Source organism: Eumetopias jubatus, unplaced genomic scaffold (assembly GCF_037043125.1).
Source record: "Eumetopias jubatus isolate StellerSeaLion01/CBP00866 unplaced genomic scaffold, mEumJub1_p1.0 scaffold_12, whole genome shotgun sequence".
NCBI classification, from domain to species: Eukaryota; Metazoa; Chordata; class Mammalia; order Carnivora; family Otariidae; genus Eumetopias; species Eumetopias jubatus.
This window is the reverse complement of record NW_028274818.1, coordinates 54,242,075-54,257,097: the sequence shown is the minus strand read 5'-3', so window position 1 is coordinate 54,257,097 and position 15,023 is coordinate 54,242,075. Positions and strand designations below refer to the sequence as shown.

The 15,023-nt window shown below is 46.6% G+C and overlaps 1 protein-coding gene across 2 annotated transcripts; it reads right to left on the bottom strand.

Moving 5' to 3' along the window:
* Positions 1-12,190: 12,190 nt before the first annotated feature.
* PIGC (phosphatidylinositol glycan anchor biosynthesis class C) lies at positions 12,191-14,837 on the bottom strand. Of its 2 annotated transcripts, none has more exons than XM_028123034.2 (2): positions 14,754-14,837; positions 12,191-13,580 (listed from the first exon to the last, which is right to left on the bottom strand). In XM_028123034.2, exon 2 carries the CDS (start codon positions 13,421-13,423, stop codon positions 12,479-12,481), a length of 945 nt encoding a protein of 314 aa, XP_027978835.1. In that variant the 5' UTR covers positions 13,424-13,580; positions 14,754-14,837; the 3' UTR covers positions 12,191-12,478. The 2 variants fall into 2 exon arrangements, with proteins under 2 accessions (XP_027978835.1, XP_027978836.1); XM_028123035.2 differs by having other exon boundaries at positions 14,683-14,786.
* Positions 14,838-15,023: the final 186 nt, after the last annotated feature.

The window sequence follows — 15,023 nt, the reverse complement described above, 5'->3', positions numbered from 1 at the left end:
ATGGATAAATAAGATGTGATACACACAAACACACACACACACACATACACACACAATGGGATATTATTCAGCCTTAAAAAAGAATGAGGTCTTGCTATTTGCAGCAACATAGATGGATCTAGAGGGTATAATACCAAGTGAAGTAAGTCTGAGAAAGACAAATACCATGTGATTTCACCCATGTTGAATTTAAGAAACAAAACAAATGGACAAAGAAAAAACGACAAACTGAGCAACCAACTGTTAACTACAGAAAACAAACTGATGGTCACCAGAGGGGAGGTGGGTGGGGGTGGGTGAAACAGGTGATGGGGACGAAGGAGGGCACTTGTCGTGATGAGCACTGAGTAAGGTATAGAATTGTTGAATCACTATATTGTACATCTGAAACTAATACAATACTGTATGGTAATTATACTGGAATTTTTTTAAAAAGTGAGAAAAGTTGAAGCAAAAATTCTAGATATCTAGAAAACACACAGAAGACTGAATAATTTCAACCAGGCTCCAGGGATCCTATTAATAACTGTTATTGCACCAAAACATGTATTCCTGTTTTTATTATTTTCTAAACACTCCTTGTAGGAGATAAATTATGTAAGATCATGGAAAATATTATGGGTCTGAAACACACAAACCTCACACATTCTATTCAGCAAATTCAGGGGAAAACATATCATTCAGAATAAAAGTACAAGGAAATGTTACCACCTTGAGAAGAAAGATTCTTTATGTGTCAGTAAAGCACCGGAAGAATGGAATCTGTATGAGTTTGGAAGAACAGAGAACTTTTTTTATACCTTAATCCTCAAATGGTAACTCCAAAACTGAAATTTTAAGGTACCATTAAAAAAAATCCAAACATTTATCCAAACAAAATGTTTATTATTAAGGTAGGACATCTGCCATATTTGCAATCTCAGCTTTTAAAAGAAGATTTGAGATTTAATTCAGAATTCTCTCCTCGAAGGTTTGCATGATCTAAAGTACAATTTAAAATGATCTTCTATTGGGTGAGATCACTTCTGTGATCACTTTACCATAGTAAGACAGAAACTACAGGAGAGGACAATGAAAGATTGTTCATCAGGAATCGGGGTCCCATGGACCTCCTGTCTGACCTAGGCATATCCTCACAAAGACAGGCAAAGTGGCAGTTGTGGGCAGGACCCTCCAATTAGAACATGGAGACCCTCACTCACATGCTCTCACTTTGGATCATAAAAATCTTTTATAAGGACTACGCTCTCCACCCAAGAATGCTAAACTAGCTTATTTCTCCGGTTAAAATTTTTATACGGCACATGACATCAATTTTTACTTGTATCTCAGGTCCCGTGACTGTGAGTTAGAAGCACTGGTCACTAAGAAAATTCAAAGGCACCAGAGCAGGGGATCAACTGAGGCTCAAGTATTCCTGGGGGCAACTGGGTTGATGCACAATAAGGCACAGCGTGCAATCCTGCTGGTCCTGCACCTCCAGCCCAGCCACCTGAGTGTTTGGATATACTCTTATTGGACAGCACTCTCATCTGAGAGCATTGCCATCCCAACAGAGACAATGCTCCCGGATTATGTCATACCACCTCCCCAAACAAAAGAACAGGTTGTCCACCGGAAGGTTTTCACCAATTCATCTTTTTTAGGTGTTTGGTTCTTTTCCACTTTGTCTTAAACATGATCTTATTTTCATCTAGTGTTACACAGTTTAAATGTTTAAAGCTTAAACTGACCTGATGAACAATGAGAAAAGAAAGCCCAAATCGCACAAGAATGAAATGATTCCCCAGCAACCCTGCACAGTCTCCACAAAAGTGCCAGCCCTTCCTCACGTTGACGAGGCAAGGAAGAAGGGGTGAATTGGGATGGGGGCGGGGGAGGGGGGAAGAAGCTGCCTGGAGCAGCATTAAACTGTGCTATGGTGGGTTCATATTTATTTAGTATCCATCGTGGTTTCTGTGTTGCATAATGTACTCTTCCCCAGCTCTCCCTGCCCCCACCTCCACCGTCAATATTTGAGAGGGTTGAACAAGTGCAGCATCCTTCAGATTTGACTGTAACTCTGGATCATCATGAGGAAACCGTTATACCTATAACAAAAGTACTATTTCTTAAATGTTCTCATCCCATTATTTATGCATCAGGCATTTCTTGAATTCATCATAATGTCCTGTTATGTGGTCTGGGAGCACCCAGAGAGAAGGAACAGGGAAAAAGTAGCTTACAAAATAACAATAAGCAATTGCATGGTGCTCTGACAGGAGAAAATTTGAGTCCTTTTCCCAGAGAGAACTGTTACTGAGTTCAGTGCTGACGAAGCCACTTAAGTTCTAGAACCCAAATTATCCATCTGACCCAACACATGCTAACATTCCAGAGCACGGTGATTCTGACCTCTGACAAAGAAAGGAACAATAGAACTTATCTCAGCCAATCAGAAACCAGATGTTTTATTTCTAATGGAGTAGCATAATACCAGACTCCAAGTCATGTAAGTGCTGGTTGAGGAAAAGACAGTGGAATTGAGGCTGAAGTAGTCCATGAACTTTACGTTGGCTTCTAACAGAAAGCCTTTGAATCAGAAGGCGCTCTGCAGCACTCTGCCCCGGCAAGCAGCGAGGGGGGTTCCACAGTCTCCAGCTAGAAAAATCCAGGACATCCGAGAGATGGGGAAAAGAGAACTAAAGGTAGGAAAAAATAAACAAAACTTCCAATCCTTCCCTTAGGGAGCCTCACTGGTAAATAAACAGGGACCACCTATACACAGATGGAAATTGCCACCAACATCCTAGAAGCTGAAAGCCAAAAGAAAAGGAGATAACCTGTGCTCTTCCTTCACAGACATGGACACTGTCGGTGGGCTTGGAGCAGGATATACTTTGAAAGTCTGGATCCCAGAGCTTGAAAATTGTTACAGTATCTATTTCATAGCTCAGCATTAAGTATGATTTAAAAAAAAAATGTATCCAATGATACTGGAATCTTTAGTCCAGTTCTGTGAGATTCTGAAGTAAACCTTTGTAACCGTGAATCCATTTTAAAAACATGAACCTCAGGATACCTGGGTGGCTCAGTCAGTTAGGCGTCTGCCTTCAGCTCAGGTCACGGTCCCAGGGTCCTGGGATGGAGTCCCGCATCGGGCTCCTTGCTTGGTGGGGAGCCTGCTTCTCCCTCTGCTGCTCCCCCTGCTTGTGCGCACTCTCTCTCTCTCTGACAAATAAATAAAGCTTTAAAAAAAAAATGAACCTCACCTACAGGAAGATAAGATTGCTGAAGAAGAAAAAAAATCATTTCCATAACCCTTTATAATACTACAGTCTATCTGCATAAATCAGATGGAGCTTGCACCCCTGCACTCTACGTCCCCACTGACAGGACAAACCAGCTGCCTCCACCACCACAATTCACACCCTTGTTTGGGGGCTTTTTTTTTTTTTACTCTAAATTACTATTGAATCAGATTAGATGGCAGGCTGTGGGATGAGCCGAAACTAATCTGCGACTCTAGTACTGTTTTTAATCAAATCAAGTTTCACAGTATTTTATATCAGGTCCCGGTTTTCAGCCCCGATCACATCGTTGGAGAACCTCATGAACAGGGGCCACGAGCAGGCACAGAGGAAACCAAGCCTTAGCAAACTCCCCGGGCCTCAGGGAGACCGAAGGATCCTCAAGACAGGAATGAAGAAGTCACCGACATGGGTTCTACCGCTCAAAACAGCTCCTAGCAAAGTATGTCTCTCAAGCTTCACCTAACACTCTGGAAAGCCTAGGCTTTGTGGCTCTTCTGGGCTGGATCTGTTGCTCCCACTTCTCATCTCCAAGGGAGCCTCTTGGAAGGCAGCAGAGAAGGCGTTAGAGCCAAGGAGACAGCTCCTCTGCCTGCTGGCTTTTTCTCTTTTAAAGACAAAAATACAGCTTGCACACGCGAAAGCTGCCCGGGGCCTGAGCATCTGCTTATTTTGCAATTTAAAAGGAGTGGGAGGCCCACAGTGTTCTCACTGAGCAGCGTCCAAATGTTACTTGGGCTCTGCACAAGGCCACAGGGCCGGCCCGGAGTGGGGAGCAGGGAGCCAGCAGGGCTTGGGAAAGCAGGGGCCAGCTTTTTGCCGGGGCCCCGAGGGATCACCGCTTCCCTCGACCTCTGCATTGGCAAAATCAATTTGTTCCATTGTCCCAGCAACATATGGTCAAGGGATTGTAGGGCTAGTCTGTGTAGGGCACAAGACCTCAGGCTGATCCTGGGTGTCATTTGAACCCGGGCACCAATTGGTGCCAGATGGTGGCAGAAAAGGCCGTTTGCCTTTCTAAGCCCCTTCCTCTGGCACTTGGGCCCCTGCATTACCCGATGGGCGTGAGGAGGTACCAACACCCCGATGCTGCCAGGCCCCCAGTACTGAGGAAATGTTGGGCAGTTGGGAAGCAGAGGCTTCCTAACCACCTCCTCTCCGGGGGAGCCCCCGTTACTCACAGTAATGTATCTGGGAGGAAAATGGTGTTTGGGTTTGGTTGGTGATGGCTATTGTTTCCCGAGGTAAATAGACCAACATTCATCACACCTGTGAGCCGAGAAAGACGACAAAAAAAACAAAAACAGCCCAGAACGTTAGCATGGTCTAAGCTCGCTCGCCCAGCCCCAGCGGGTCTCCCCTGCAGCTAAGCTGTCCAGAGCCGTCCCCATGGCCAGGGGAGCGTGCCTCCTCGGGACTGACCATCCACAGGACCTTGGCCAAACCCTGCCTCTTATCGAAGCTTTGATCTCTTTACCCAGAATTAAACTTTCTAGAAGACGGCAAGTGGCACGGCCCCACCGATGGAAGATTGCACAGTTCTCAGGAATTTGGTGTCCCCAAAAGGCTCTTGCTAAAATGTGCATCACCCAGAGAATTAACACATTAATCCCATTAGCAAGCAATAGTAGCAGGTTCGTGATGACGTGAGGAAGCCTGCACACTCAGACCCCACCTCCCTCCTGCCCACCGACACTTGAGTTCTCCCTGCCGGCTGCCTTGAACCCACCGGGACTTTTATGATGAGCCCTTTCCCCAGCCTATGTCCGTCTTCCAAGATCCCCTAGACCGCTAGGTCCCCCTCCTCCCCGCTCCTCCTCGCCACACGGTTCTGGACTCGCTCATGCTGAGCTGCCCTCCCCGGCTTCTGGAACCCTTACCCCGGGCCCTCTGTAATCTACTTTCCCCCATCAGCAAAATCCCCTGTATCTTCAACCTGTTGTCCGGATGTGTCCTTCGCCTTCTTGCTCTGACACCACCTGCATCTCCTCTCGGGGCACCGCTCCCCCTGCAGTTGTCTCAGAAGGTGGGAGCTTGTGCCCCACAGCCCTCCTACTGCTGAACCTGAGGGGCCGACTCCTCTTTTCACTTTTGCTTTCAGACCATTCTTCCTCCGTCCACCCTAAAACCCTCAGCTTTGAGCCTCAGACAACAGCACATACTACCCCTCGCGGTTGCTTTGAGCCACCAACCCCTAGTTCACGTTCCCTCATTCCTTGATGATTTTAGCTCCTCTTCCCTGTCATTAATTCTCGGGGATTTCACAGAGGTATAAATTATCCTTCCAACATCCCAGCCCATCCATCCCGCTTCTTATTTTCTTGGACTTCACTTCTCCAGTGATGCTGCCCCCAACTCTACCTCAGCTACTCACTCCCAGACTGATAGCCTTGTCTTTATTCTCTGCTCTTCACTTCCTAAGCTCCTAACTGCTTGGACTCCAATTCATTGATCTTCTCCCTGCCCTTCACCCCCATTACGGTTCACTCTCCTTCTTACCCAACTAGATGCCATGGTCGATCACTATAATCATGCCCATGTGTGTGTACTCTTCTCCCTTGTCCTCCTCTCGATTTGATAAAACCACCACCCTGAGGATATTCAACTCTCCACCTCCTCCGCTTTGCACCCGTGTACGTGTACGCGGTCTGGAAAACACACACACATACAACCAAACTAATTAGTTTCGCTTTAAAGTCATGATCACCACATTCAAGTGAGCCTTTAATCCTGCCGAGCAATTACACTAACCATCCCTAGTTCATTCACTGCCCCAACTTCCTAAACTATCTCCTACCTTTTCTCTCTTCGCTCCCCCAACACTTCCTCCCTTATCCTCACTCGCTGCTGATTCTTTGCCTCCTACTTCCCTAGGAAAATTGAAGCAATCAGAAAAGAACTTCCAAAAATCCCCATCACCTCATCGACCCAGTCACCATCTACCCTCTCACCAGAGCATTTCTATGTATCTACCTTCCACTTGTTGCCATAGGTAACGGTCCTGTCCTCTGGCCAAAGCCAGGCTCCCCACTCGGGCACGAGACCCCCTCTCCTCTCAAAGGCTCAAGAATATTCTCACTGTCCTCACATCAACTACTGCTTTCTATTGTTTCATTGCCATCAGCATACAAACCTGGTATCATTTCTCCCATCTTAAAAAACAAGTTTCTTGTCCTCACCTCCCCTTTCAGGTTCTGTCCTGTTTCCTGGACCGCCTTTGAAGCAAAACTTCTAGAAAGTTGCCTGTACTTGCTGCTCCAATTCCCCTTCTCTTTTCTCTCTTAAACCCACCCCAAATAGGTTCTTACCACCCCCCCACTCCACCAAAAACTGCTCTTTTCAGCACCACCGATGACTCCCTCCCTGCTAAATCCAATGGTAAATTCTGTCCCTATGTTACTTGATTTACCAGATTTTCGTCTGATCACAGTTGATCATCTCCTCTCCCTCGAGTCATCTGCACTTGGTTCCCAGGACTCCAACTTCCAAATCAATTTGCTTATTCTTCTCTCCAACCTTTTAATTTGGAGTTCTTGGTCCTCTTCTTGGTTCATATCAACTTCCTTGATGATCTCTCTCCTTGATGATAGTCTCATAGCATTTATATACCAACAATTCCCAAATGTACATTTCCATCCCATACATTGCTCCTAAAATCCAAACTCATCGAACTCCCTATTCAACCTTTCAGCCCTTATGTCTACATTTCATATCCTACATGCCTCAAACTGATTTTCTTCCCCAAAATCTCCACCCATATCCCCTTGGCACCCAGCTCAATTGATCACATCTCTTTCAATTTGCATGGGCCAAAACCCTTAAGAGTCACTTACGCTTCTTCTCTGTTTTCATACCCCACAACTAGTATGTCAAGAAGCCCTTGACTCAACTCTCAAATTATATCCAGAACGTGACTTGTTTTTGCCATTTCTGCTATCACTCTGTTCTGAGCACCATCAACCTTTGCTTGGATGACTACAAGCGCTTCCTAATGCTTCTTTCTGCTCTGGTCTTGCCCCACAGCAACTGGAATGCGCCTTCCAAAATGTATGCCAAATCACATCCCTCTTTTTCTCCAAGCCCCTCCAATGGCTCCCATCTCTGAGTAAAAGCCAGAGTCCTTTTACTAGCCTGTAGTGTCACACGTGATCTAGAACCCCACATTACCTCTTTGGCCTCGTCTTTTGTCCCGTTTGGTCACTCCATGTCAGCCCCTCCTTGCTCTCCCCCAAATATGCCAGGCAGCCTGGGGTCTTCTGCCGGCACGTTTACAGCAGCTCTTCCCTCTGCCTGGAATGTTCGTCCCTTGGGAATCTGAATTATTCGCTCACCTCCTTCAGGTCTTTGGTCAAATGTTGCTTTTTCCATGAAACCTACCCTGACCCCCTTATTTAATACCATTGACACTTTTCCCCCTTTTTTCCCATAGCATTATCTTCTACTTATGTTTATTGTCTGTTTCCTCCTGCTCGAAGGTGGGCTCTACTAGATCGAGGACATTTGTCCACGTTGTCCCTAGATGTACTTCAAGCACATAGAACAGTATTTGTCATACAGTTAGTGCTCAGTGAATATTTGCTGAATGAATACATTCCTGAGGCCAAACATCATAAAATGTGAATGGCAGAATGTGAGTAGACATCAGCCTGGGTGGACAATAAATATTTTGCTAGATGTTGGGAGTAGGAATAAGGGATAAAGGGGGTGGTGAGGGATTTGAGAAAGCATTAAAAGCAACTGCCTACCAGTTAGCCTTTAGCCCTGCATGCAATTCAGCTGTCAGAAAATCAAAGTATCAGCCAAAACTGGCAACACAGCCTTGGGCAAGTTCCTGGCTCACTACGAGTCTCAGTCACCTCAGCTGTAAAATGAAAATAATACCTGTATTACAGGATTGTTATGACAAGTAAATAAGATAATGCATAAAAAGTGTCTAACACAGTGCCTGGTACACACTGGGTGCTTGAAAATGTAGCAATTATAATTTATCAAATCCCAACGTGCTATTTATTTCCTGAATTTATGGGGACCTCAAACCATGTAGTTATTTCTCAAACTACAATTCATCAAGAATTCCACTGAATTTCATTACAAAAAGGAGTATCAATAACTTCCACAGGATGGCACTGTGTCCCAGCCCTGTTTCCCTGCATCCAGTGCGTTTGGAATATTGTAAAATTGTGTGACTGATGCCCTCTGCTGGCTTTTCTTTGTCTTGACCTTGAGCCTTTGGCTTTTGTAGAGTGGCTCCAGGCTTCCTTGAATACGCTCAGCATGGATTCTTAAATCCACAATTGAAGCCAGCTGCTCAAAGGCTCACTCAAAAAGTTTATGCCACGGTACAGAGGCCTAACACTGACAACCAAGTTGGTCGCCGCACAGACCCAACGTACTGCTATCCTCAGATCCCCGACAGCCTTCTAGCTCCCTGCCAATCGTCTCTAAGCCACATCATGCCCCAAAACGAAGCACACCCACTGCTCTATAGCTCTGCGTTCCCCTGACCCCGTCTATCCCAACTGCAAGCCCTGGTGCCATTTTGGAGGCACAGGCAAAGCTGCCTCCTCATTCCTCCCTCTTTGCTCTCACTTGCCACCACCACCCTCTCCATCCAGCCTTACCTACTGACAGGAAGCAGGGCTGGGAGAAAGGGGTGCGGAGAAGGGAGGGCTAACATTTGCCTATGCAAGCAAGCATTTGGTTTGGGATTTTAATTCCAATGCTATGGTAATGCCTTCCCCTTTCCTTTCCCACACACACCATAATATTCTCTGAAAAATCTAAGTCCTTAATATTCTGCTTGCACTCTTTCAGCGTAGCTTAAATTTAAGAGACTGGCTGCATCACTGTCCTTTAGTGAGGAGTAGCATTCCCAACAACTGTCACACCAGGTCATACCCATCATCATCATCTGGGCCTGCATCCCTGTGTCAGCAGCAACAAGCAGCGTGCCCTGAGGAAGCCTCATCATCCCTCAGGGAGTACCATGTACGAGCTTGGGATTTCTTAACATTTTCTTACAAAGTGTTTACGGCTTATTTGTATTTTTTCCCAAACCTTTTTGGAATCCATTTATGTTCTTGGTCTGGGGAACTTCTTGGAGTTACAGGCAGAAAGTGTATAAAATTATATTTTCATTTGTCTGAAACTCGCCCAGCTCAAATTTCAAAGGGTGTCCTCTCCCACTCATGACTTGGTAAACAAATCAACATTCACTTTGGCCCTTTTCAGTGTTATAGGTGATGACTCTGTATCTGTTGAGCCTTCCTTCCAGGGCGTGGTGTTCAATTCTCTAATCTGTTTTCATAGGGCATTCTTTCCCTTTGGTTATCATTTTGATTTTTTAATTCTCCTTCTGTGATCCATCTCTAATTCCACCACAGCCTGGTTATGAGGCAACCAATCCTATACAAAGAATTCCAAGTACAAAAGCACTAGATTCTGTTTAGATTTCAATACCCTTCTAGAATACGCCCAGAATTTGGAGCCACTGTCCTCCAGATACTACGTTTGGAACACCTTAGCCTGAGTGTACCATTTCAGGCACCTCAAACTTAATGGGTCCCATTCTTATTTTCTTATCTACTTCACCTCCAAACCCGTTCTCACCTGTTTTTTCATGGAATAGTGAGTGGTACACAAATCCGCTCAAGACAGAGGCCCCAGTCATCCTCCAGTCCCTCCCATTTCCCAGCATGAGTCTCCCAAGATCTCAGAGAATCTCTCTCATCAGGCCTCTCATGCCCACACCCACCGTCGTCCCCACCCTTCATCCAGGGCTCTCCGGCCTCAGCCTCTCTAGCTCAGCCTGAAAACTGAGCTATCTCATATTTATGCGTAACATTGCGTTTGGTGGGAATCTTATATCCCTTTTCTAAACGTCCTTAGTTTGCGCTGAGTATAGGTGATGATAACTCCAAGTATTCAGCACTTTCAGACCTCAAGCCCTCTCCCCACAGCTCTGTGCTTCTGTCCCCTGCCAGGATGAGTCCGTTCCCTGCGTGCTTTGAACATACTATTCACTCCAGCTGGAATATCCTTTTTGCCACCTTTCTACCTGAATTGAGCTGGCTGCCCCACTCCACCCCCTCACATCCAACCCTCAACTTCCCATCCCCCAGCCACCTCCACACTGAACTACAACCGTCAAACTGAAGAGGATCAGGCCGGGGGCGCTCCACATACTACATACAGCGTGATGGAGAAGAGCTGAAAATGACAGCACAGGCCCATTAATTCATCCCACTGAAACTACTCTTGAAAGTGGTTCAAATTTGGAGAACTTTCTGTTCATCGACATGGATGCAGCTGCTACGTGAGTTCCCTAAAGTTGATCATCAGAAACCATTCAAGTAAGGCAAATGTATTAGGATAGAAATAATGCACAATTTTAAACAATTCTTTACTACCTTCAACCACTAACACCTGGCCCTGTTCCTGATGTGAACCATATAGCAACTACGAGCCAGTTCTGGCCTCTCCCGAGGCATGAAAAGGCCACAGCCAACACAGGCAGTGGATGGATGCTTTGAGCTCAAGTCAGTTTCCAAGATCATCTCTCCCCATGAGCCAGTGTCCTTGGGGCTGCGAAAAAAATCCAACGTGCCTTAGGGAAAACTACCCATTTTAATGAAACACTATACTCATCAGTCCAAATTCAAATCAGAAAAAGAATGATGTGAGGTGACAGTACTGAACACACTAGTTCAAGACATTGAGAAATCTATGTTCGGAGAAAAACAGCAGAACTCTTTCGGAAGACGACTACCTCTGAAGAAATTTCTGACTTGAGGCTAATCTCCAGTGAGATGGTTCAGGGACTTGCCCCAAGTGAGTTATTTCATGAGACACCAGCTCCTCTGGGAAGCACCTGATGCGTTTTGTACTTTGTCGTCTTCCAGCCTTCCTACTGATCAACTTGGTGACAGCGGCCGCCGACACGGACGTAGTGCCACATGTCCAGGGCTCTTCAGAGCGTTCTGCAGATTCCATTCCCACTTTACAGATGAAAAACAAGACACGGAGCAGTTGCATAATCAGCCCATGATCTAATCATTTACTCCCTGCTTAGATAAGCTGGATTGCTCCCAATGACCCACAGTATAAAGCCCAAGTTCCTGTCACGCAAACCTCCTGTTCCAACTTTTCCTCCAATCCCCATAACCCTGAACCCCCATGAAACACTTCCTCACCTCTGTGCTCACCCGAACAACAGATGTGGCACAATGGTGGCCTCAGGCTGCATCCAAGTGTGGTTTCTGTCCAGATTTAAATTTGACAGAATTTGACAAAAATCACATTTGTGATACTGAGATTTCATTTTGGATTTTACTCAGAACTTTTTCCAGATCTGCAGCCAGGCCTACGTTCTGGCTAGAAACCCTCAGGGGGAGCGGCGGCTGCCCTCGCTGGCCAGGGCGCACTCCATTCAGCGTTCAGCTGCCATTCGTCACACGAAGTCTGCTGGCTTCACTTGTTCTTATTACTGACCTGGTTCCTAAAGGCCTTTGCCACCTTGCCCTAAAACCATCTTTTACCTAAATCCCGCCTAACCTCCAAGACCAAGCTCAAATGCCACCTCCTCTACCAAATAGTTCCTAACTACTTCAGCCTCTCTGAATGCCCTGGCATTCTGATTATGTATTATGAACATCACACTCTCCCTTGTAGTGTGTCCATGCTTCACTGAGAACGAAGGAGAAACTCGGGAGTCAAGGTGAAGTGACGGATTCTGTGATCTTAGCCAATAAGAGAGCACAGCATCCAGGATTCTAGCATTTGAGCTCTAGATAAAGGTAGAGCAAAGTGACTTTACTCATCAACACACATATTTTCATTCTCTCTTCAATCTTCACGCCCCGTCAGCCTTCTGCTTACAGAAAAATCGTGAGACAACTTAATGGATGTGTTGTTATTTAATAAATAGAAACCACATCACTTTATTTGTTACAGTGGATGACAGGCAAGAATTCAAGAGGGCCCCAGGAAGCTTTTTCATCCACAAAATAACAGAAAGGGCAAGCACCTTCACCACCCACGCCTTTGGTTAGTTTTTTCTTTTGATCTCTGTTCCCCGACCCACATTGGTACGTTGCTTCCAGAATGGGACTCTTGTAAGATTCAAATCTTATACTAGTTAGGAGGCTAGTCTATCAGCTTGCCTTAATAACAGAATGGAAGTCTCTAACTTAGCTGAGAAATCTGGACAAGTCTTCTTTGATTTCGGCCTCATCCCAAGGCCCATGAATGTTTTCTTTAAAAAGCTGCAGGCGAATGAGGTAGAAAGGGCAGAGACAAGAGATGGAAACCAGCAGAAGGGCAAAAAGGATGGCTCCCACAGCACTGATGGACAGCAGGCCTCCCAAGGCTGAAAATGCAAAAAGCAGTGTGACTCCCACGTAGCTGCGGGGAGTACACGCCTTCAGTTTCTTCTGTAACATAGGCCACAGGGCAAAAATCTGGATGGCAAATGTCACCATGATGAAGGCATGCAGGGACCGGGGCAGGCGTGACGCGAGGCAGACAGAAGCAAAGATGGCCATGTTCAAGGACAGCGTGCTGGATACAATGGCAGCATTGGCGCCATAGTCAAAGAAAATGAGGTGGCCTAAGAGCATAAAGACCGCCATGGCATAGATGGTATCTGTGCTGACAGACTCCGTCAGGGTCTTCAGCACTGGCGAAAAACCATACGTAAAAGTAATGAAAACGAGGGCGCTCTTCAGGTCAGCCCACCGGGTCCTCCCACTCTTCTTCCGTCCTTCACCTCCGTCAATGAGATCGAACAAAACATAACCAATCAGTGAAGAAGCCAGGCCAGTCCCAAAAAGCCACAGGGGGGCCAGAAGACCCTCATCCATATACCACCAGATAACGACAAAAACACAGACACTGCACAGCTGCTGTACCACCACGCTGGACTCAAATACCACCGCCCAGTACTGGTACTTCCGGGCGTAGATGTTTTTCCGGAGCTCTTCCAGGAAACGCCGGTCCACATAGTTATCAGGAAAGGGCTGTCGTTCATACAAGATCTTCTGCCACTTGGCCTCCTTCGTGTTAGTTCCAGGTTGGGCACACATGATCCTCTCCCTCAAACACAGGCCAGTTCCACCTCCCTTGCACAAGTCCATGTGGTTCTTGTTCTTTATAAAGTTTTGAAATAAGACCTCTCTAGAAATTCCATGCTGTGTTGTGGTTGGTATTGTTCCGAGTTTCAAAGGCAGCAACCCAGGCCAGGCCTGCAGTAGATGAGTTTGCTCTCTGAGGCAGGACAATACAGCCAAGTTCCTAGAAAAAGAGAGACTATGAACGTATGAAAGCTGTGAAAGGTCAAGGGAAGGACCCAGTTAAAATCAAACCAACTCAGTTTATTAAAAGTTGGAGCAAAATATACGTGGTGGCCATTTTATAATTGGGGACATTAACATTTCATTTCAGACTTTAAGTTATAATCCCATGGATAATAAAAGACACCTGTTAGCTATTACTTAACTCAGTACCTGCTATGTGCTGAGTGCCTTCTGCAGCTTCTTTCATTTAATCCCCACCTTCCAAGTTAGCATTAGCTCCACTTTAATTAGTAAAAAAACAAAAACAAAAACCAAAAAACCTGAGATTCAAACCGCTTACATAACTTTAGCCCAAATTAACAGTGGTAAACAATGGAACCAAATTCAAACCAAAGTCTGACCCCAAAGCCGGGGCCTCACATCATGTCTACCTCTAAACCAGTTAACTCAGGGATTCATATATCCCTGAGGTCTGTGGATGGGCTTCAGAGCATCCAAAAACACTCCCTGTCACTGTATCCTTGCAGCTGCGATTAATGCAAATTTCTAGGGATAGGATCCAGAGCCTTTATTTATTGAGATCTCAAAGGCATCTATTATTTAAAAAAAAAGGTACCAGTCTAAAGACCACAGTAAACTGCACAATACAAAAAGGTATGAGTTCTACAGTTTATTCGGCTAAAACCAAGGACTCAGAAAAACTAAAGATTCTTAACCCATTAACTGAGTTTAACATCATTTAAAGGGTTATCATTCTACTTCTACAGGGGAGACTCTCACGACGTTTTCTCCTTTTTCACAATGAAAACTTAAAAGAGTCAGAAATACCGGGGTCATCCAACAAGTCTGCGAAAAAAATTCTTACTGCCCGACCTTATTTCCTCCACGGAGACCACGATAGGTTTTGCTGCACAAGCGAGACACTCTGGGAGACCCCTCACTGCAGCAGGGACCCCAACCCAGGGAGCTCCCGGCCGCCGCCCGGGCTGGAGGGTCCGCGGAGCCGAAAAGCGCAACGCCGCTCCGTGGGGTCCGGCAGGTGTCCCCGGGGGCGCCCTACTCCCCCTCCCCGGCCTCCCCCGCCCGCCGCCGCCCCTCACCAGCCTTGGGCCTGCGGGCGATGGCGAAGGATAAAGAGGCCCGGAAAGACGGTCTCCCACTCGTAACCCACCTGCCCGCAGTTCCTGGGGCTGCGCGGCCGGGGTAAGACGGTCGCCCGTCTCCTTCCCCATCCGGGGCGCCGGGGTCGCGGGCGCGGCCGAGCACTTCCGGGTCCGCCCCCACCTCCGCGGCAGGAGCGCCCTTTCCCGGCCGGCGGGACTGCGAGGTCGCTGCTGCCCTCTCCCGGCGGCTCGGAGGACCTCCCGGCTCCTCTAGGGAGGGCGCAGGCTCAGAGCCTAGGAAAAAGCGAATGCCCGACAGAAAGACGGGATTTGGCATC